The sequence below is a fragment of the Trachinotus anak genome, unplaced genomic scaffold (assembly GCF_046630095.1).
Source record: "Trachinotus anak isolate AG129_WGS33_773 ecotype Australia unplaced genomic scaffold, CSIRO_AGI_Tana_v1 ptg000013l, whole genome shotgun sequence".
NCBI classification, from domain to species: Eukaryota; Metazoa; Chordata; class Actinopteri; order Carangiformes; family Carangidae; genus Trachinotus; species Trachinotus anak.
In genome coordinates, this window is record NW_027273864.1 from 4,843,722 (window position 1) to 4,864,219 (window position 20,498).

Below are 20,498 nucleotides of genomic sequence, written 5' to 3' on the forward strand. Positions count from 1 at the left end.
CTTGGTGTCACCTCATTAGCCCAGCCGGCTACAGTATGACTGTGTACAGTTAGGAGATATGCAGAAACTCACTTTAGATTTTCATGTCCACAGAGCAGAACTTTCAAACTGAGGAAGTGAGCCCCAGCTCAAAAAGGTTTTCATACAAGAGAGACCCCTCTTCCATAAACTTCTCACAGTCAATCAGTTAACTTGTCTCAGTTCCCAGGTCTTGACAATATTTTCACATTCCATTCTGGTGAATCATTGTCGCCCTTTCTCAAGCTTATGCTGTTTATCTGCGGTCTTCCAGCAACAATTTCCTTTATTTACAAAATGCAAATCCTATTTACCAAATGCTATCCACTTCTTAGAGTGGCAGTTCACAGACAAACTGAATACATGGCACAGCACTGAACCTTTTCATATCAAAATTTCAACATCCTCTTTTACACAGAACTTTATTGGCAAGTTTTACAAAAGATTAAAGCATCATTATAAAAAGTATTTCTGTTTCACAGTGTTGTATAGAAAGACATTGAAAATACAAAAAGAGCAAAATACTGTAACTTTTCCAAACATCTATTACAAAATGTTCTGCAGCTCAGTCACTTTTGTTCCACAAGCTGCAACATCATAACATGTGAGTAACCACTGGGACTTGTGCTCATCTGTTTGTACAGCTTCTGCACCCAAAACATATGGGTTCACTCCCTCTGTGAATGGGTGTGGGTGGGTAGGTGGGTGTGTGTGTGTGAGTCACCATAACTGTTCAGAGGAGGAAGAACGTTTTACAGAAGACTGAGGAGTGACTATTGCCTCACTCAGCCTCAACAGGCTGGATGAGTTTTTCTGAGAAGATCCCAGAGTGCTTTTCTAGATCCATGTGCTGGTTCCAGCTCTCCTCCCTGATCCCCCTCACCAGGCCTTCCTGCTGCCAGAAACATTAAACACATGTCAGACCTTAAGGAAACAAATCAACCCTCTGATCAGATACTTTGTGAACGTCGTCTGTACTTTCACTGTGATATACTATTTTATTAAAGGGAATGACAAAAACTCTGGGGCCATATTCACAAATCGTACCATTAACAGTCCTCCTAAATGGTTCTAAATGTTTCCTCTTAAGTTAATTATTCATGAATAAGCTGTTGAGAGCTAATTTTAGTGATGGTTGATAAATGACCTGTCTGTATCAGAAAATGTGAAATAAAATATTCATTAATACATAGTGTAAAATGAACTGGAAGACTGGATTACATGAGATTGAATTAGATATAAAAAAATATAAATAAAATTTAAAATGTAACTTCTGGATTTAATTAAAATTTTAAACAAAATATAATTCAATTAACAACTAGTTACTAATTAAAAATTTCAAAACATTTACTTGAGAGAATTATATTAAATATGTTAATTAAAGGTAGTATTAAAATATATTTTAAAAATTAAGAAATAAAAAAAAAAACTTTTCATTACATTAATAATATTACTCACATTTATTTAAATTAGGATACATTTAATTCAATATTTTAATTATTTTATAAATTGTGTCACAAATTTCATGTATGAAATGAAGTAAAATATTGATTGATTTTTCACTTAATTCACACTTTGATGAGGTCGTTCCACATTTAACATCGGGTATACATAATACCGATGAAACCAGCTTTTCATTTGGAGCTTATTTAATGTTCACTTAATAATCTGACAAACAAATATAGATTGTTTCGATTTTCTAGTGAGGTGATCTTTGTGGTGTGGAAAATATCTTTTTAAAAGTTAATTATTAATGAATTTTTCCACAACACATTACCTGCAGCATTTGACTGACAGGTCTTAGTGATCTCTCTCCTCTTGCCTCTGACTTCTAACAGAGTCAGGTTCTGGTTTTGTTGCTAATACTTTGTGAATTATTATTAGACCAAAAAGCAGGAGTTGACAGGAATTTTAAAGCTACAACTTCCATGGATTTTATTTTTAGGAGTTTCTCCGAACTCTGCCAGACAGAAGCTACATTCAGCCTTAGGATGTTTTGTGAATAGCGCCCCTGTTGTTTATTAAGAATATTTTAAATGAAATAATGAATTTGTGCTTTCAGATCCATTTAATCTGCAGTGGGAAATTTTCCACTGTGACATCAGTTGAACTAGTTTCCTGGGAAAGAGTTTAAAAAAATAAAAATCACTCAACAAAGAAAAGAAAGCAAAAGTGATGTGCTGTAATGAAAAGTACATTACCAGCGGGGGAAAAAAAATTCCCACAATGTAGAGGCTTAAACAACATATTCAGGTTCAGGGAAAGGTCCAAAGGCAAAAGGAGGGAGCAGATTTTACAGGAAATCTCTCTCTTTTTTATCTCCTCTATCTCTGAAGAACCACAGGAAGTGAGATATGCTGAACAAGAACACACACAAACCTCTGGAGTGTCGGCGAGCACGAGGATGATGTCCCCCTGTTCAAACTGCAGCAGCCCGTCCTCCGATGCTGCATGGCTCTCTAACGCCACCGCCTGGTGTAAAACATAAGATACATCAATGCAAGTTTAACACTGAAAATGTTCATTTACACAGATGTCAGTTCATTTAAAAATATCAGTCCACCCAAATTAAATAAAAAAACATCTAGTTTGAGATTTTCTGTTGGAGATCAAACCAAATAAAATGGAGGTAAATTACATTAAGGAAATTCAACAGCAACTATTCTATACACACAAAGAACACACTCAACTGTTTCTTCAATGCAAAGAAGTTCCAATAAAAACATTTTCGAGGCGTGGCCTATTAAATGTTTTTTTTTTTTTTTTTTTTAATGCTGTGAGCAACCACAAATAATTTCTACTCACCTCCTTTGTATTGGAGCAGAAACAGAAATCTCAAAACCCTGACAAATCAAACAAAAGGTCGATACCACTGGAGCTAAATGAGGAAATAGTTTATTTTTGTAATCTGGTAAACCAACCCTTTAACTCAAAGTTCAATGGTTGTCCTGGTTTAAATATACCACACCACTGTGGCCGGCTGCAGATTAGTCTGTAGATTAACTGCTTCATTTTGTTTTCACAGTCATTTCATTGTTATTTTTTATAATATTGTAAAAATATTGATTACAGCCACTTCAAAAGATTAGTTGGGTACCTTGTATAGGAAGCCAGGTGGACTGTGGGAACTGGAGTCATCTCCTGATTCAGCTGTCTCCTGGTTGACTGGCGCTTCTTTTGTCTCCTCCTGCTCCTCGGCCAGGAGGAGGGAGCGTGTGTCTGAGGAGTGGAAGGAGAGGCGAGGAGCAGGAACTGGTGGAGGCTGGGGTTGGGCCTCCTCTGGTGGTGGATCACTCACATTCTCCTGCTCAGGACTCTGTGGGGCATCGCTGTCGGCAGAATCAGAGGGATTGGACACTTCCTGGCTTGCAGCCTCTGACTTTGTGACTCCCACCCCGGAGTCATCCGACTGGTTTGTAGCGAGCTCTGCTTCTGCTTCTGCTTCTGCTTCAGCCGCTGCCGCCTCCTCCTCCTCCGCTTCCTCTGAACTTTGACCCCCTGTGCTCCTGTCGTTGTTCTCGCTGTCACACACTGACTGCCTCTTGGGTGTGTTGGTGCCAGTAGAGCTGAGATCGGAGTCTGACGAGTTGACATCTTTGGAGGAGACACTGCTCTCTTCCGGTGCGCCGGTTTCTTCAGAGATGCTCTGAGTTCGCTGGGCAGGGGAAGAGGGTGCAGTGTCCTTCCCGTTTTGGGTGGAGGAGTGGATGGAGACGTGGTCAGCTGGGAACGCAGTATTGCAGGGGATGGGATTGGAGATAACCAGGGACTTTCTCTTCTTTGACTTGCTTGATGAGCTATTTGAAGAAAAACTGTATTTTTACTGAACACATTTTGTAAATCTAATAGAAGAGGCATAAAAGAGCTTGTTTTCATTGGTGCCCCAGAAAACAGAAGAAAAATGGCATCATTATGTATGTATGTACGTATGTTGGGAACACTGTAACCACAGATGAGGAAACATTTGCATCTCAGCCCTTACCTGTTCAGACCCTTGATGATGAAAGCTTTCCCCGAGTGCTGAGTCTCCAGTTTCTTCATCACATTGTAAAGCTCACGGTTAAGCTGCAAAACAAAGTGCAGCATTAACAAACAAGTCAAGTTGCAACATGAACACCTGAGTAAATCTGAAGCAGCACTGGAGTCATGGTAATAGTTGTCATGGCGGTTTTTTTTAACAGTATTCGGGCGAGAGTGATGACATAAAATCATCTGTCGTCTCTTACCACACTCATTTCCTTATAGAAGACGTCTCTCAGGTTTGATACGTTTTGGAACACAGTCACGTAGCAGCCTATACGGCTACAGAGACAGAGACAGCAGCTCAGTTTATCCAAATGACCTTAGTTAGTTACATGTCAAATTCAAATACGTTGTCCAACATTTGAAGAGCAGCAACACCATTGATAACATTTCTGCTTGGACTAATTCCAGAGGGAAACACTATGATGCACATTTACACATCAGATCTGAGTTTCATTTTTTTCAAAACTTTTAAGAATAATGTCACAGAACCTGTTCGTGTTTTGTTTTTTTGCACTTGAGCCACAACAATACTGGACAGTTGAGGCCAATACTGATATTGATATTTGAAGAAGATTTATCGGTCAATAATAAACAAACAAACACATAACATGGACTGCAGTCTTCATATGGATCCATTAGATTTGTTATGTAAGGCTCTGGTCAGACCTGGCATTAACATCAGTCTCAGGTGCTCTGATCACAAGTGTTCAATCCGACCCGCGGCCCTTTGCTGCATGTCATCCTCTCTTTCCTCACTGTAACTATAATAAAGGCATACAAAAGCCCGAAAAAAGAACAAAAAGTGACATCCAATCACAAGTGGTCACTAGAGACGCATTTGGAGATTCATACAAATGCTGATGTGCTTAAAGCTGACCACTTGTGATCGGAGCATCTGAGACACATGTTAATGATGCCAGAGACTGAGAAAAGTGACAGACAGGAGGCAGGTTTACACCTGGTGCCTCTGTGCACGTCATTTCCACCTCTCTCTCTTCATTTCACCACTGTCTGTGATCTGTTATCTAACAGAGGCAAGAAAGCCCTCCAATATAATACAAATCAAAAGGAAAGGAAAAGCCTGTTTTTCACCATAAACTGAATATGAAATGTTACTGTGAATAATTTGCATGTGTGTGATTTCAGATTTGAATTTTATTTTGCACATCACTTTCTATATTTTAAGTTCAAGACACTTGCACATGAGCTTTTAACCTGTTTATTCATGCACAGATATTCCACCGTTACTTATAATGTCAGGATCCTATATCGCACACAGTCCAACATACCTCTGATAGAGAACAGGCAGCTCCTCCCTCAGCTCTTTATTTATTTCTTCAAACACATTCTGGGCCTTGCTAAACTCCTCCTCTGCCTGTTACGGAGAATTGGGAAGTAGTAAGCAGTTTTGTTTTTGTTTTGTTTTTTTTATCAGCCAACACGCTGCATTTTTGTGTTACTGTACTGTAATATCAATGCTACCTTTGCTATTTTGGCTTCATCCTTTTTCTTGGCGCTCTGCAGCGCCTCCAGGTGGTGACGAGCTGAGTCATAGTCCACCAGCTTGCGACCGCGTTTAGCAACTCGCTCCTAAAGAAACAAAAACAAATGGCAGTTCTACTAATTAAAAGTGTCATTGTCTACCAGCAACAGGATGGATCGTGTGACCATGTGATAGATTTGTTTGCCGTCTGCTTCAAGCGTAAAAGCCTGACGTTACCTTGACCTCGGGGAACTGGCTGGTGTAGTTCTCCATTGTGCGGACGATCTGGTCACTCAGTTTCTCTTCATAGTCATTCCACAGCAAGTCTTCACTCTGAGAAACACAGTTGGTATCACATCAGTGCAACTGTAACAAGTCTTTCCAACTGCTACACAAAATAAATTCATTTACCAGCCATCACATTTATTAACTCTTGTGTAGTGGAAGAAATATTATCCATAACTGAAGAGCCAATAAGAAATATCAATATTTTATTATATGTTTGCCATTAGCCTCATTTTAATTTACCAGAAAATTGTCTTTTTTATTCTGTATTTCACTTCCTCACAGCAAACTGATTACCAGTTAATTACTGTATGACGGAACAGCTCCATTTAAGCATTATCAAACAGTGATTGAACAGTCAGAATAAATAATTCAAATTTGTCAAACTTAAAATATGCGTCACAACTTTTTGCTAGTATGTGTAACAACCTCCCTCTCACTAGGCTGTTTCCATCTTGCGTTCATTTGAAATACAAAAACAAGATCCTGCAACAACATGTTTTTGCTCTTTGGCTCCTCCAGAAAGACAACTATCACTCAACCATGTGGGCTTCATGGCAGAGAGGCCTCTCCTCAGCCACAGAGTCTGTAATAAAAACATTTTCTGGTCTAATGAAACCAAGACTGAACTGTCTGTAGGGAACCAGGCATGATGTTCAGAATTGGAAGTTTCTCCCAGATCTTCACAGGATCTCTGGAGCTCAGTTAGAGTGACCTTCAGCTTCTTGGTCACCTCTCTTACTGAAGCCCTTCTCCCCCAATTATTCACTTTGGCTCTATCCAAACCCGCAGCCAGCTCTAGGTAGAGTTCTGGTTGTTCCAAACTTCTTCTATATGAGAATGATGTAAACGATGGGAGGTAGATCTTCAGAGCATCTATGATGAAGACACTTGGGAGGGATGTAGGTCACCATTATGTCTTAAATGTAAACTGACAGATGGGCCATAGATACATTGTTTTTGGAGTTGTCCAAGAACAGCTAGGTTTTGGTCACGTATAACTAAGGGAATTAGTACAATATTAAGGAACGAGATGTGTAAAGACCCAGGCCCAGTTCTATTAGGACTGCCCTCAAAAAATAGAATTAAGGATGTAAGAAGATGTAGGCTGTTGGATAAAACTTCCTTTTTGGCCAGAAAGCACATAGTATTCAATTGGATTCTTGAAAAACCTCCTCCTTTAATTCAGTGGTATAAGGACATTTTCGGGGTTTTTCCAGTGGAGAGGCTCAATGACAACAGCTTCATGGATCTGTGGCGACCCCTCCTGGATTATTTGCCCAGAGATCTCACCAATGTCATCCAAAGGGGAAAGGGCACATTGAGAGCAGGCTCGAGGGGGACTTCCCTATACACGACAGTAACTGAGTAGTGGTCAGGGTAATAATATCTTGATAGTGTAAAGACTCTGAAGTGCAAGTATTAATTTATTGTTTATTGTATCTATCTATCTATCTATCTATCTATTTTATTTATTTATTTGTACTTGTTGCTTATTTCATCTTTATTTTTATTTTATTTTTTTATTTCCCTCAGTTCAGGCCTGTGATCTGTTTTGGAATAATGCATGTATTATTGTCATGCAAATAATGAAAATAAAAATGTGATTTAAATAAAAACTGAATGGAGGCCACTGTGCTCCTGGGAACCTTCAATGCAGCAGAAAATGCTTTGTATCCTTCCCCAGATCTGTGCCTCCTGTCTCTGAGCTCTGCACACAGCTCCTTCCACCTCATGGCTTGTTTTTTGCTCTGATATGTAATTTCAGTTGTGAGACCTTATTTAGAAAGGTGTGTGTCTTTCCAAACCATGTCCAATGACTCCAATCAAGGTGTAGAAATATCTCAAAGATGGTCAAGAGAAATGGGAGGAACCTGAGCTAAATTTCAAGAGTCATCGCAAAGAATCTGGAAACTTATGTCATTGTGATATTCATTCAGTTTTTCCTTCTTAAATCCTTTTTTTCCCGAAATTCTGTTTTCACTTTGTCGTTATGGGGTGAGCATAAACTGATGATGGAAAAATTACTTTTGATTTTACCGTAAGGCTCCAACCTAACAAAAGTTGCAAAAACTGAAGGGGTCTGAATAATTTACGAAAACACGTCTATGTTTCCATGGTAAGTCAGATCATGCTTGTTAAAACCTGCTTGGTGAAACCAAATTTCCCAAAAACAAGCCTGGCCTGCTGAAATGAAACTGATTCCATCAAATTATCTGGCTCTCGGATTACTGTTGCACCACATATTCACACATGAACTCACCTCTGTAATGATGGCAAGATCCTCCGCTCCGTTCCAGTCGGACTCGTAGATGTCTCGCAACGTCTGGGACAGCCGTTTGGACGTGTCGTGCACGGCTGTGGGAAAAGAGCAGGAAACTGTAGCAGCTAAAATAAAATGTTATAATGTCATCATGACTCCACATGGATCAGCTTATCATTTGCATCAGCAGCACACACAGAGCATTGTGGTGGTATTGTTTTTAGGGTCTGTGGCGCTGTTACACCCACACCGAGAAGGTCAGAACAACACCGGCTTCCTGAGTGGAGCTCACAATGCAGGAGAAACATAACGGTTTCTTGCACAAGAATCACATATGCACTGCTGCGTCTGCTGTTTTTCAATGCAGGATTTTATTTGCTTTTGTAAAACTTGGCAACGCAGACAGAATTGCAAAAGTCAGACACAGGGTCCAAGAATAGAAGAAATTCACTTCCCTATTATCAACTTACTCTCCTGAGTGGAGTGGTGCTCTGTTAGCACTGTGGTATGTATCTGTATATGCTGTCAAAACCCACCTTTCACTGCCATGTGGTAGGCTTTGACGTCTTTAAACAACCTGCTTCCATCGATCTGTGTGCAGAGGCAAAAAGACAGAGCAGAAAACAACAAGAGGTTAAATTCAGTGACACCCAGTAACAGTATCACTATGTGCGATCTATGCCACTTATGATTCATCATTTCCCCAACAACCTAAAGAAATGAAATCCGTGTGTTTCTGTTCAGCTACAGACTGCTTTCATTTGCAGTTGAACTTTTCATGCATCAGGTGTCAAGCTGCATATTATCCACAATATAATACAACCTAACCACAAATTCAGGTTTAGATGAAGTTACAATAAAAAAACATTTCATGTGGTGATAAGTAGTGAACTGAAAGTGGCATTGTGTAACATGTCCTTCCTGTTGCTCATCATCAGTTTTCCTCCAATATATCCTCTATAGTTGTTGCTTGAACAAGCCCTGACCAACCTTAAAGTGAACCTGTAAGATTCAAGAGATCATGGCCACAAGTAACAGGGTCACGGTGAATACTAAAGCAACAGTAGCGCATGTGGGAAGGAGCCAAAGTTGGTGCACACGTTCCATCATACAGCTATATCAATTTTAAGTTTGCTAACATTAGCACAAAGGCCAACGATCATCCCAGACCAAGTAAGTCTGTAACAGCGAGTGTATTACACTCTGAAAGGGTGCATTTTAATGTATTTTACTTTTAAAAAGGTCCCATAGTTTACACTTTTCCAGTGTTTTATTTTAAGCGCTGATATCCATAAGAAGATATATTTGTGGTTTTAAGAACCAAAAACCATCTCAGTGTAGAGAAATCAAATTCTGTAAGGTTGGATGGTGGGTCCAGGTGGGCGGGGCTTGGGCCATGGCTGAGAACAGTAACTGCTTTGTTGTGACATCACAAAGTTCCAGAAGTCCTGATGGCTGGTTTTAAGGCTCAGTGTCTGAATACAGGCTGTGTGCATTTCTCTGTGGACTGAGGCTTTGATACTTTCACAGTATTAATATAGAACCAAGACCTGCTTTATAATCAACAAAGACATGGAAATCTCACTTTATACAATATGGAACCTTTAATTTGTAAAAGAAATGAATTAAAAATTGTTTTTGAAATGTCTTTTCCTCTTTCAGAAGTGACATAGTGTTACTTTAAATCCTTTCAAAGACCAAAACTGGGTGAAGTGATTTGCTCATAAGGATGTGAATACCCCTTAAAATGGCTAGATTGTTAAATATTAGTATAGACTGTGTCATTACTTCTAGTATCAAGGGTAATGTTTGTGTTATCTAGAGCAGAGATACCAAGCAGAATTTGCACAGAATCAATGAGAAAAGAGAGCTGTAGCTTGTTTGAACTATTTCCTGTTTTCAAGGACAAGCTGACTGAACTTGTGGGTTGGCATCTCAATGTAACAACAAAAAAACAAAATCACTTCTTTTTAGACTTGGCAGTAATGCATTTAACTGGAGATTTATGGAAAGGGTGGGGGGTGGGGGGGTTAATTGAGTAGTTTAAAAGATTTTTAAAAAATACTTTATTGATCCCTATGGGGAAATTCAAATAACATTAAAAGTAGACTTTATGTGACCTTTATTTGCAGCTCGGAGTGAACGGCGAAGGATGAGCATGTGAAGAGACCTGCTTGTATTGAAAAGGTAAAATGCTGCTGTACCTGTTGTTTGTTGAGGTTCTGGAAACATAGCTCAAACTGCTCGTCCTTGGTCTCCATGGTTTTGCCCAGTTTCTGAAGGACCTGAGAGAGGGCAACAGGGTGTGAAAGTTTCAACATTAGACAAACAGGTTTCTACCATCAATGATCACCGGAGCAAGACCAGTAAGTTGGCCTGGATGATTCACTTATCAGTCCACACATGAGGCAATACCGATACATCTGCATTAAGTTAATATGGGGATTCAGTGGAATACATCGGCCTGGTTGATATCTTGGTTTATCGTGTTAATCGTGACAAACTGATGCCCCATATACAGTGCCCCATATGGCTCACCTACATATGGCTAATGGTTGCAGGTCCTTCACAGTCCAATGCACGCAGGTGTTTGAAAGACTAAACGACACGTCATGAGTCATGACCTTTAGCTTTAAATCTGCAACAAAGGCTCTCATTATTGTGTCCATCCTCTCATTTTCCATGATATAAAAAAATCCCCTGAAATCCCCAAAATAGGCTTCTAACTTGCAACTTCAGGGTAACTCCAGCCAGACGTTGCAGTTGCTGTTTTTAGGTGGAGCAGTGAAATCAAACAAGTCAACCACAAACTGAGTGAGAAAGGCTCAACAAGCGAGAGGAAGTGCAGAGTCAGGAAGTGGCAGCTTTTGTGTCCGCACACAGCTGTACAGCTCTCAACAACACTGTGGTGTTCTGACAGGGACAGTCCAGCTACTGGTTTGTTAATGCATCAGGCTAAGAGTCTGGCAATCCTTCAGAAATGTAGACAGTTTATAACACAGAGAAGACAGGGCCTGGAGCATCTGGTTTAGTCTTGTACAGCGAACAGTCTGCATCAACACTTCTCCACTTTCTCTTTCTCTCAACGTCACTATCACAGGTTCTCAGACCCAGTTGATATGATTTGATCCTCTGGCCTTGGAGCCTTTTATTTTGAGTACGGACCGAGATAACGGTACTACGGAGAGGGAGGGTGGCTCCACTACAACATATGTATGAGGAAAACTGCCACTCTCTTACAAACCAGCTTCTTCTGAGAGAAATAATAGTGAAATTAAACTATTTTGCCCTCTGAAGCTCATTTAAGGATGCTGGATTTGTTGTGTACTACCGCATACACTCCCTTCATATGTGTTTCAAACAAACTATTTATTTTAATGCTCAGGAAAAGTCTGGTTAATTTTACAGCGGGGCTCCTGTAGAGTTTATGCCACCAAAAGACAAAGCTGGTTGACTAAAGAAGCACTAGTAAGCCTGTCTCATCAAACCAAACTGATGACAGTGGGTGTAGTTTACAATCCAGAAGTTACACAGACCCGGTGCAACTTTACAAAGCTGGTTTCCCAGGCTCACCTTCTCCTGAGCTCGATTCAGGGACTTCTGGACCCGTTTGGCGAGGAACCCGGCGCCAGCCTGCAGGTTTGGGCCCATCTTGTTGTCAGCCATCGTCGGTTTTCTTGCTGTGTTTCTCCTCTCTGAGCGGCGCCCACCTCCCGTCTGCTTCCTCTTGAGAAACCGTCTAAACGCGGCTGAACTGCGACTTCAGCTCAAGGCGGTGGAGGTGGAGCAAACGACAAGACAGACACCCCCCCCCCCCCCCCCAACCCACACCCCCACAGACACACGCACACACACAGGCAGCGATGATCAACCCAGCTGAGAGTGAGGTCGCTCACTTCGTCATGAGCAGGAGCCCGCTCTTGCTCAGACTCGTTAGTGAGAGGTGTTTCTGCGTGTCCCGGGCCGCAGAGCGCGCAGGAGCCGCGCTGTGGTGGAGCTGCTCCCCGCTCCCTGCGCTCCGACACCCGGTGAAGCTGGAGGTGATCCAGCGACGCTCACCTGAAAACTATGAGCGCAGATTGCGTTTTTCTGATGACGCTTACCTGATTCAGCAACGTGACGCAAGCAGGTGAGCCGCGGCTCAGCGGTAGGGGCTGCGGTGCTGCTTTCACATGTCAGTCAAGTTCTTGTGAGTTTATTGTGAGATATCTACATTAGTTCATTCAGTTCAGTGGCTTTTCTGACATTAATTCCTGTGCCCTTTTCTTCTTCTTTTTTTAACCGTGATACTGATATCACTTTGCCTCATCAGCCTGCTGCTGAGCTGAGCTGAGCTGTCTGTTGAGTTGGCCTGTGTTGACACATCTGCTTCTCACAATAGTTTCACCCCCAATGTGTGATTTCACAAAGGAACAGGACTCTCTACATTTCATTTGACTGAAATTAATGCAGCAGAAATTACACATACACTGACTCAACCTGTGTCGACAGGCCCAACCTCCTCATACAATTATATTGTTATATTGCCTAAAAATCATTAGTAAAGGTGAATGTGACTTTTGTGCAGGTCATGTAGATATGAAAAAATACATCTCAGAGCTTTCGCATTACCACAAAAGCCACTGAGGATGTCTCTTGTTTGTTTGTCAACTAATAATATAAATAATAGATATTCATCTAACTGGCCAGAAAATGTTTGATGTTTTTGCTTTACACTTGTGGTCTCCCATATCATGACTCCCAACAAGTCTGTGATTTCCACTGATACATCAGCTGAATTTTAACTGTATCACATGCTGCTGAAATGTTGAAGATTGTTTTACAGAATTTCATTCCTCTGGTTCTTTCCTTTGAAACATGGTTCATAGCTTTTCCCCATCCCCATGAAGAATGTGACCACTTTCTTTTTTTATTCATTTTGTCCTTTTCCAGCTTCAACCTCTGGATAGGGAAGCCTAACTATGCAGTTTGTAGAGGAAACAGTATAAGGCAATTTAATTGAAAGTATTGTTGTAGCTATGCCTGTCCAGGAGGCTTCTTCTCTGCCTGTAATCAGCTGACAGCTTGCTATTTGACAGACCTGTGCTGTCTATGGTCCTCGGTGCATCCACCCAGTGGTAATGTGTGGAAATACATCACAGCACACAGTAGCCAATTTTTAAAAACATTGTGGTTGACCAGTATTAGTGGATTTAGTCTCTTCTATTATCATTCTTTGTCTTACTTCTATCTTGTAGATAATCATGTATTTGTTTTAGCTGTTTACATCCATTTTGGCAAACTGGCATCTTCATACGCCGTGATACGATCACCAGCAATGCTGACAGCTAGCCAGCGAGCGATGGCAACATTTATAGGTAATAGCAAGTTATCTAACATTATCATGTCTACTGTAGCTGGTGACTAATGAAAACAGACACGCAACATTATGTACCTGTCAAGTTACTTACACACTGAGGGGAAGAAAAGCCAGTTCTGAGTCAAACTGGAGCCCTTTAGCAGCTCGTAGGGTTCTCCATCTCAGTAAAGCCAGACCATGTATTGGTATCCACCAGAGGTGTTGCTGTAGTTTTGTTGTGTTGTCCTATATTATTCTACATTTCATTTATTTTATGCCATGTGTCTACTTGAATCATTCAAACTACATTTTATTTATTAAACATGAGATGCTACAGTGCATCCCGAAAATATTCACAGCCCTTCACTTTTTCCACATTTTGTTATGTTACAGCCTTATTCCAAAGTAGATTAAATTCATTTTTTACCTCTAAATTCTACACACAATACTCCATAATGACAAAGTGAAAAAAGTTTGCTTGAAACTTTTGCAAATATATTAAAAAAATCACTTGTACATAAGTATTCACAGCCTTTGCTCAATACGTTGTTGAAGCACCTTTGGCAGCAATTACAGCCTCAAGTCTTTTTGAGTATGATGCTACAAGCTTGGCACACCTATTTTTGGGCATTGTCGTCATTAGCTTTTTGTGAGTGCGCACACACACACACACACACACACACACACACACACAAACAAACTAGTCTGTGTAGTGCCCTCAAATGTCCACTAGTCATTAATAAGCAGGGTCCTCTTCTTCACCAACCTGAGTCTGTAGGTGAGTCAGTGTCACTGTGACGTCCTGACCCACCTGCAGCTACAATAGGTAACTCTTCCTCCACCTCCTCCAGCCTCACTTGGGCCTTGTTGCCTCTTTCATCCTTTTTGTTTTTCAATTTTATTTGTATAGCACCAAATCATAATATACATTATCTCAAGGCACTTTACAGGGTAAGGTCAAGACCTTACTTTGTTACAGAGAAAAAACCCAACAGTTCCCACAACGAGCAAGCGCTTGGCGACAGGGGGGAGGAAAAACTCCCTTTTAACAGGAAGAAACCTCCAACAGAACCGGGCTCAGGGTGCCTGGACCGGTTGGGTTTAGGAGAAGATAAAAAGAGGGGGTGGGGGGAGGAGAGAGGAGAGAAGAGAGAGAGAGAGAGAGGGAGAGAGACAGAAATAGAGAGAGAGCACCCAGTGAATCATGGGAATCCCCCAGCAGTCTAGCTCTATAGCAGCATAACTAAGGGATGGGTCAGGACACACCCGAGCCAGCCCTAACTATAAGCTTTACTAAACAGGACAGTTTTAAGCCTGATCTTAAAGGTAGAGAGGGTGTCTGCCTCCCGAACCCACACTGGGAGCTGGTTCCACAGGAGAGGAGCCTGATAGCTGGAGGCTCTGCCCCCCATTCTGCTCTTACAAACTCTGGGAACCACAAGTTGACCTGCATTTAGAGAGCGAAGTGTCCTATTGGGAAAATAGGGAACTATAAGCTCTTTAAGGTACGATGGTGCCTGACCATTAATGGCTTTGTAGGTGAGGAGGAGGATTTTAAATTCTATCCTGGAGTTTACAGGGAGCCAATGCAGAGAGGCTAACACAGGAGAGATGTGATCCCGTTTCCTAGTTCCTGTCAGTACTCGTGCTGCCGCATTTTGGATCAATTGGAGGCTTTTTACTGAATTTTTGGGACATCCTGACAATAAAGAGTTACAGTAGTCCAGTCTTGAGGTAACAAATGCATGAACTAGTTTTTCAGCATCCTTTAGACACAGAATGGGTCTGATTTTTGCAATATTGCGCAGGTGGAAGAAGGCTGTCCTAGAGACTTGCTTTATATGTGAAGTAAAGGACAAGTCCTGGTCAAAAATGACACCAAGGTTTCTCACTAGCACTGGAGGCCAAGGTGATGTCATCCAGAGTCAGTATATTATCACATAGTGTATCTCTGAGGTGTTTTGGGCCAATTACAATAACTTCAGTTTTGTCTGAATTTAAGAGTAAGAGATTACTGGTCATCCAGGTTTTTATGTCCTTAAGACAGACCTGAAGCTTGGCTACCTGGTTAGTCTCACCTGGCTTCATGGATAAGTACAGCTGGGTGTCATCTGCGTAACAATGGAAATTTATCTGGTGCCTCCTAATAATGTTTCCTAGAGGAAGCATATATAGACCGAGGAGTATTGGTCCTAGCACAGAACCTTGTGGAACTCCATGACTGACTTTAGTGTTGATAGAAGAGTCATTATTAACATGAACAAACTGGAGTCTATCTGACAAATATGACTTAAACCAGCTTAGTTGTGTTCCTTTGATGCTGACCATATGTTCTAGTCTCTGTAAGATCTAGTAGGACAAGTACAGAGACAAGTCCATTTTCTGAGGCTATGAGGAGATCATTGGTAACCTTAACTAGAGCTGTGTCTGTGCTGTGATGGACTCTAAAACCTGACTGAAAATCTTCAAACAAACCATTCCTGTGCAAATAATCACATAACTGGTTTGTAACAACCTTCTCAAGGATTTTGGAAATAAAGGGGAGGTTGGATATAGGTCTATAATTGAGTAGAGGTTTAATTACTGCAACTTTAAAAGCCTGCGGTACATAACCAGTTGATAAAGATAAGTTAATCAGACTTGAAAAGGAAAAACTTCTTTGACCCATAGCCTTAGGACATTTGCTACCACCAGATACCAACAACAGCCTTTTAACCACTGCACTCTCTGTCACACACACAAAATGTGGGTGTACCAGGTAATGTGAAGTCAATCTGCTGCTTGAATGTCACAGAGAATGATTAGTTATCAGCTGTTTTTGTCTCCTTCAGTTTCTCTCTGAACCTGTTTCTCTCCAGTCACCTGTCACATGCCGTCTGAATGTATGAAGCTCTAAGTTTCACCGTCAAAGTTATTAAAGTTATAAACGATCTTGGGTTTCTGATCAACAATATCATGTTATTTTCAAGGGTTTTAATGCAGGAGCAGAATGACTAACAAATAGATTCGGAGTAATTTTTTATTTTTTCTTATTTTTGTGTAAAATAAATAAATCTTTGAGACCAGGGGCTATTAGTAAAATACCCTGAGATGAAGTCCCGGATGCCCAGGCCTAGCAACACCTGTGGGCTCCACGGTAGGACTGGGAAAGAAATTCTGCCCTGGACTTATCCACGAGGACCGCAGTCGCAGGAATGACGCTGACAGAGCCCGTGAAAACTTTTAAATGAGGTAGTACTCCCCATGACCAGTCCGCCTGTGCTCTGGTCTCACTCTTTCTTTGTCAGAGGCCTTTTTAGCCAGTGGAGGAAATTCTGGAAGGTGGCTTTCACCTGGACACTGCTTACTGCACTGTGCCATCTGGTGTGTGGGTCCCTGTGTGTACAGTATAAACATGGAGGGGGGGGCAACGGTTTAACAGGAGGGACTCACATGCACTAATACGCACACGTATGTGCACTAACATGCACAAGCCAGTGAACGCTGCCACTCAAATTACAGCACACAGAGAGGATGTGACTTCTTTCTCTGTTCAGGACGCCATCACTCACTTTATAGTCGTTTGCTGCTGTATTATTGTTTAAAATCTCAATTACAGAACCTTTAAGTAAAGAAAACAATCACTGCACTTTGATACTGATACCTACCTACCTACCTACCTATCTATCTATCTATCCGGTATCATTTTTGGGCCCCAATAAGAATGTAGTGTGTAACCTCTGCAAACATTTACAACCTCCTTGAGTTTGAGTCAAGGTCAGCAACAAGTTTCAGGTTGCAGGGAGCTCCAGTGTTACCACTGAGCCACTGTGTGGCCATAGACAGTGCATCCAGAAAGTCTTAACATGCATTTGTTTCTTTCACATAAACACCATAAGCAATAAACTACTGAATGTCTGGATTCAGCAATTGCAAACAGCAAAATTGCACATAGTGAAATTGTTGATGTTTGACCCTTTCTGAGCTGCTGCAGGCAGGGTACAGCCCCCAAAACAGCCCAGACTCTTTTGCAAGATCTTGTTTTGTGGGTTAATTTTTAAATCTTAGTTCCACCTTTTTTCACCTTCCCAAGATGCTCAGCTGTTTATAGTAAAGTTTGCAGTGAATTACTGTAGATAATGGCATTCTGTGAAGTGCTGTAGTCACGTTTTTCTTCTCTCCCACATTGCATTGTTGTTAACAGTATGGCACTGTATGACACTAATACTACAGCAGAACACAGTTCAAATTTCACTGTACTGTTTTTTTTTTCAATCACTAACACACAAAAATGAGAAATAAAGAACAATTATAAAACAGCTTACATATAACATCTTTGTATATCACTCAGTTTCTGAGACCTGTCGCTCAAGCAGCAAAAAACACACATCAAATCTGCAAAACCATGAGATCATTCAAAAATCTAACAGGAAGTAACTTGCTTGCTTTTTCCAAACACAGCGAATCAAAATGCTACACACATTCACCAGAGTAACACATCCGCTCCTCAAGTGTCCAAACACACATGTTTTTTAACCAATCACAAATCAATCACAGCCTCAGCGCGGCCCATGGCCCAGCGGTCAGCTCGCGACTGTGCGGGACGGGATCCTGTTTCTGACGTCCAGGCCCCGGTCGCCACTGCGTGAAGTTCCCATTTCATCAAGGTCGAAGTTCACAGGAAAAAACTTCCATGTTGCAGACAAAAGAATGAGGCTAGATCAGGTTTCTGTGTGGCCGGCGTGACAGCGGTAAAAACCGTGCATCATTAGCGGGTGTGTTGCACCTGTGCCTCCTCTGACCTCCACCTCTCATTACTCTACACCACCACCCGTGATCCAGCTCACCGTGGACCACACGTACACACGTGATCAATGGCTCCTACAGTCCGTGCTTTAGAAAACTAGCCGAACGCTGAGCACTACTGTATGCTATGGTTTTGCAGATTTGGTGTGTGGTTTTTTTGCTGTTTGAGTGGCAGGTTGCAGAAACTGTGATTTTGTGTGTAAGCAGTTTTTAAAAAACTGCATTTGGCTTGAGTCTGGAGCCAAGTTCTGCAACAAGTGTCTAAGCAATCGCAACAAATTGTAATTTATCTGGAGGAATTAAACATATTCATACTGACATGTTGGCAGAATATGTTTCCTGGATCATTTGCTGAAACATAAAAGTTGTAAAACTGGTTTGGTTTCAGTGAAAGTATTTACTCCTTCCTTCAGGGCAAAATCTCCTAGTATCATTATGAACTTTAGAAATGTTATTCTTTGTGAAGAGAAAAAGAAACACACCAGATCAGAATTGTTATACATTTAGCATTTTATTTAGCTTGCCTGCACATGACTGTACATAGACTGTACTGTACTGAATATAGAGTGCTTACATGTAATTACATAACAGCATATCCTACAGAAAAGTCACCTGGCCACACCTGCTGACAAAGTCAAAGAGAATGAAATTAGATTTTGACATTGTTTATCAGAGCTAAGACGCTAACACAGAGAGTGAGATCTCTCCTGGAAAACGGACATTTGGAGGATTTAAAGCAACAAAGGGGAAGAACAGTAACCTGGTGAGCCTTGCTATCGAAAGACAATACACATACCAAGACAAATGGCTGAGAAAAGTTCGGTGCTTGAAAGTTTCCTGAGCTGCCATGTGTGCGCAGAAACCTTCACAGATCCTGTGTCTCTGAGCTGTAACCACAGCTTCTGTTCAAGCTGCCTGCAAAAATTCTGGGAACAAGCGAAAAACAAAAACTGTCCCATTTGTAAAAGAAAATCTTCAAAGGAGAATCTATCCGTGAATTTTACACTGAAGGAGCTGGTTACCTCCTTTGCTGGGAGGAAGAAATCTGGATCATCTGAGACAGAACTGGAAGAGAAGAAGGTGATAGATCAGGAGGAGTCTACATTGTTGGTGGATCCTATAGAGCAAGCAGTCAGAGACCTGAAGGAGCAGCTGAGATCTGACTTAAAGTCTCTACAGGACAAGAGGGAGAAATATGAAGAAGTGGAGGAAACTTACTGTGAAATTATTCAGTTCTCCAAGAAGCAGCTGTTGTCCACAGAGAAGCAGATCAGAGCAGAGTTCAACAAGCTCCACCAGTTCCTGAAAGAGGAAGAGGAGTCCAGACTGGCAGCTCTGAGGGAGGAAGAGGAGCAGAAGGGGAAGGCGATCAGCAGAGAGATGAAGATGATTCAGGAGCAGATCTCCTCTCTGTCAGACAGCATCTGTGCTGTTGAAGAAGACCTGCAGAAACACAGCATGCTGTTCCTCAGCAGCTATAAACCCACTCAGACCAGAGCCAGAGCCCAGTGCTCACTGTCAGACCCGCAGCTGCTCTCAGGAGCTCTGATAGATGTGGCCAAACACCTGGGCAACCTGTCCTTCAGAGTCTGGGAGAAGATGAAGGAGAAGGTCCACTTCAGTCCTGTCATTCTGGACCCAAACACTGCAAACCGGTGGCTCCATCTGTCTGACGATCTGACCAGTGTTCGACGTGGAGACACAAAGCAGCAGCTCCCTGATAATCCAGAGAGATGCACTAACTATACCACTGTTCTGGGCTGTGAGGGCTTCAGCTCAGGGAAACACAGCTGGGAGGTGGAGGTGGGAGACCACCCCGACTGGAACGTGGGTTTGGCTAAAGAGTCAGTTGAAAGAAAGGGAAAACGATGCGCCGCACCAGAACATGGAGTCTGGTGTTTATCACATGATGATGGAGAATACACCAATGGTGATGGTAAAACTGTCACAGTGGAGAAGAGTCTCCGGAGGATCAGAGTCCAGCTGGACTATGACAGGGGGGAGGTGTCCTTCTACGACCCTGAGGACATGACTCACATCTACACTCACAGAGACACTTTCACAGAGAAACTCTTCCCACTGTTTGGAGTTGGAAAAGCTGGTGATGCTAAAACCACTGATATCAAAATGTGTCACGCTGAGATTTCTCTGTGATGTTCAGGGATGTTAGGTTTTGTTTTGTTTTTTATTGTAATGGTTTGAGTTTATAACTCTCTAAACTCATCATCACACTTAACAGCCAACCAAGCTTCAAAATCTGTCATTTTGTCTTTAAAGCAAATTATATTTGCTGTTGAGGA

The 20,498-nt window shown here is 41.6% G+C and overlaps 2 protein-coding genes across 3 annotated transcripts; one reads left to right on the forward strand and one right to left on the reverse strand.

The window, feature by feature from the left end:
- Positions 1 to 423: 423 nt before the first annotated feature.
- bin2b (bridging integrator 2b) lies at positions 424 to 12,185 on the reverse strand. Of its 2 annotated transcripts, none has more exons than XM_071494652.1 (12): positions 11,649 to 12,185; positions 10,280 to 10,360; positions 8,612 to 8,666; positions 8,076 to 8,170; positions 5,765 to 5,860; positions 5,527 to 5,634; positions 5,334 to 5,419; positions 4,245 to 4,320; positions 4,001 to 4,083; positions 3,116 to 3,815; positions 2,398 to 2,490; positions 424 to 913 (listed from the first exon to the last, which is right to left on the reverse strand). In XM_071494652.1, exons 1-12 carry the CDS (start codon positions 11,739 to 11,741, stop codon positions 800 to 802), a joined length of 1,680 nt encoding a protein of 559 aa, XP_071350753.1. In that variant the 5' UTR covers positions 11,742 to 12,185; the 3' UTR covers positions 424 to 799. The 2 variants fall into 2 exon arrangements, with proteins under 2 accessions (XP_071350753.1, XP_071350754.1); XM_071494653.1 differs by having other exon boundaries at positions 424 to 910; positions 11,649 to 12,148.
- A 6,675-nt stretch (positions 12,186 to 18,860) lies between these two features.
- Positions 18,861 to 20,498, forward strand: LOC139630377 (E3 ubiquitin-protein ligase TRIM35-like). Its single transcript, XM_071493755.1, has one exon. The coding sequence runs from the start codon at positions 19,003 to 19,005 to the stop codon at positions 20,350 to 20,352; it is 1,350 nt and encodes a 449-aa protein (XP_071349856.1). The 5' UTR covers positions 18,861 to 19,002; the 3' UTR covers positions 20,353 to 20,498.

Bases quoted from the DNA above. Each gene is read 5' to 3' on its own strand.
- LOC139630377 (XM_071493755.1), top strand. From the start codon at position 19,003: ATGGCTGAGAAAAGTTCGGTGCTTGAAAGTTTCCTGAGCTGCCATGTG.
- bin2b (XM_071494652.1), bottom strand. From the start codon at position 11,741: ATGGCTGACAACAAGATGGGCCCAAACCTGCAGGCTGGCGCCGGGTTC. The intron at 8,667-10,279 runs GTACAGCAGCAT...CTCTGCACACAG, and splicing joins AGAACCTCAACAAACAACAG to ATCGATGGAAGCAGGTTGTT. The intron at 3,816-4,000 runs GTAAGGGCTGAG...TTCTTCAAATAG, and splicing joins ATCATCAAGGGTCTGAACAG to CTCATCAAGCAAGTCAAAGA.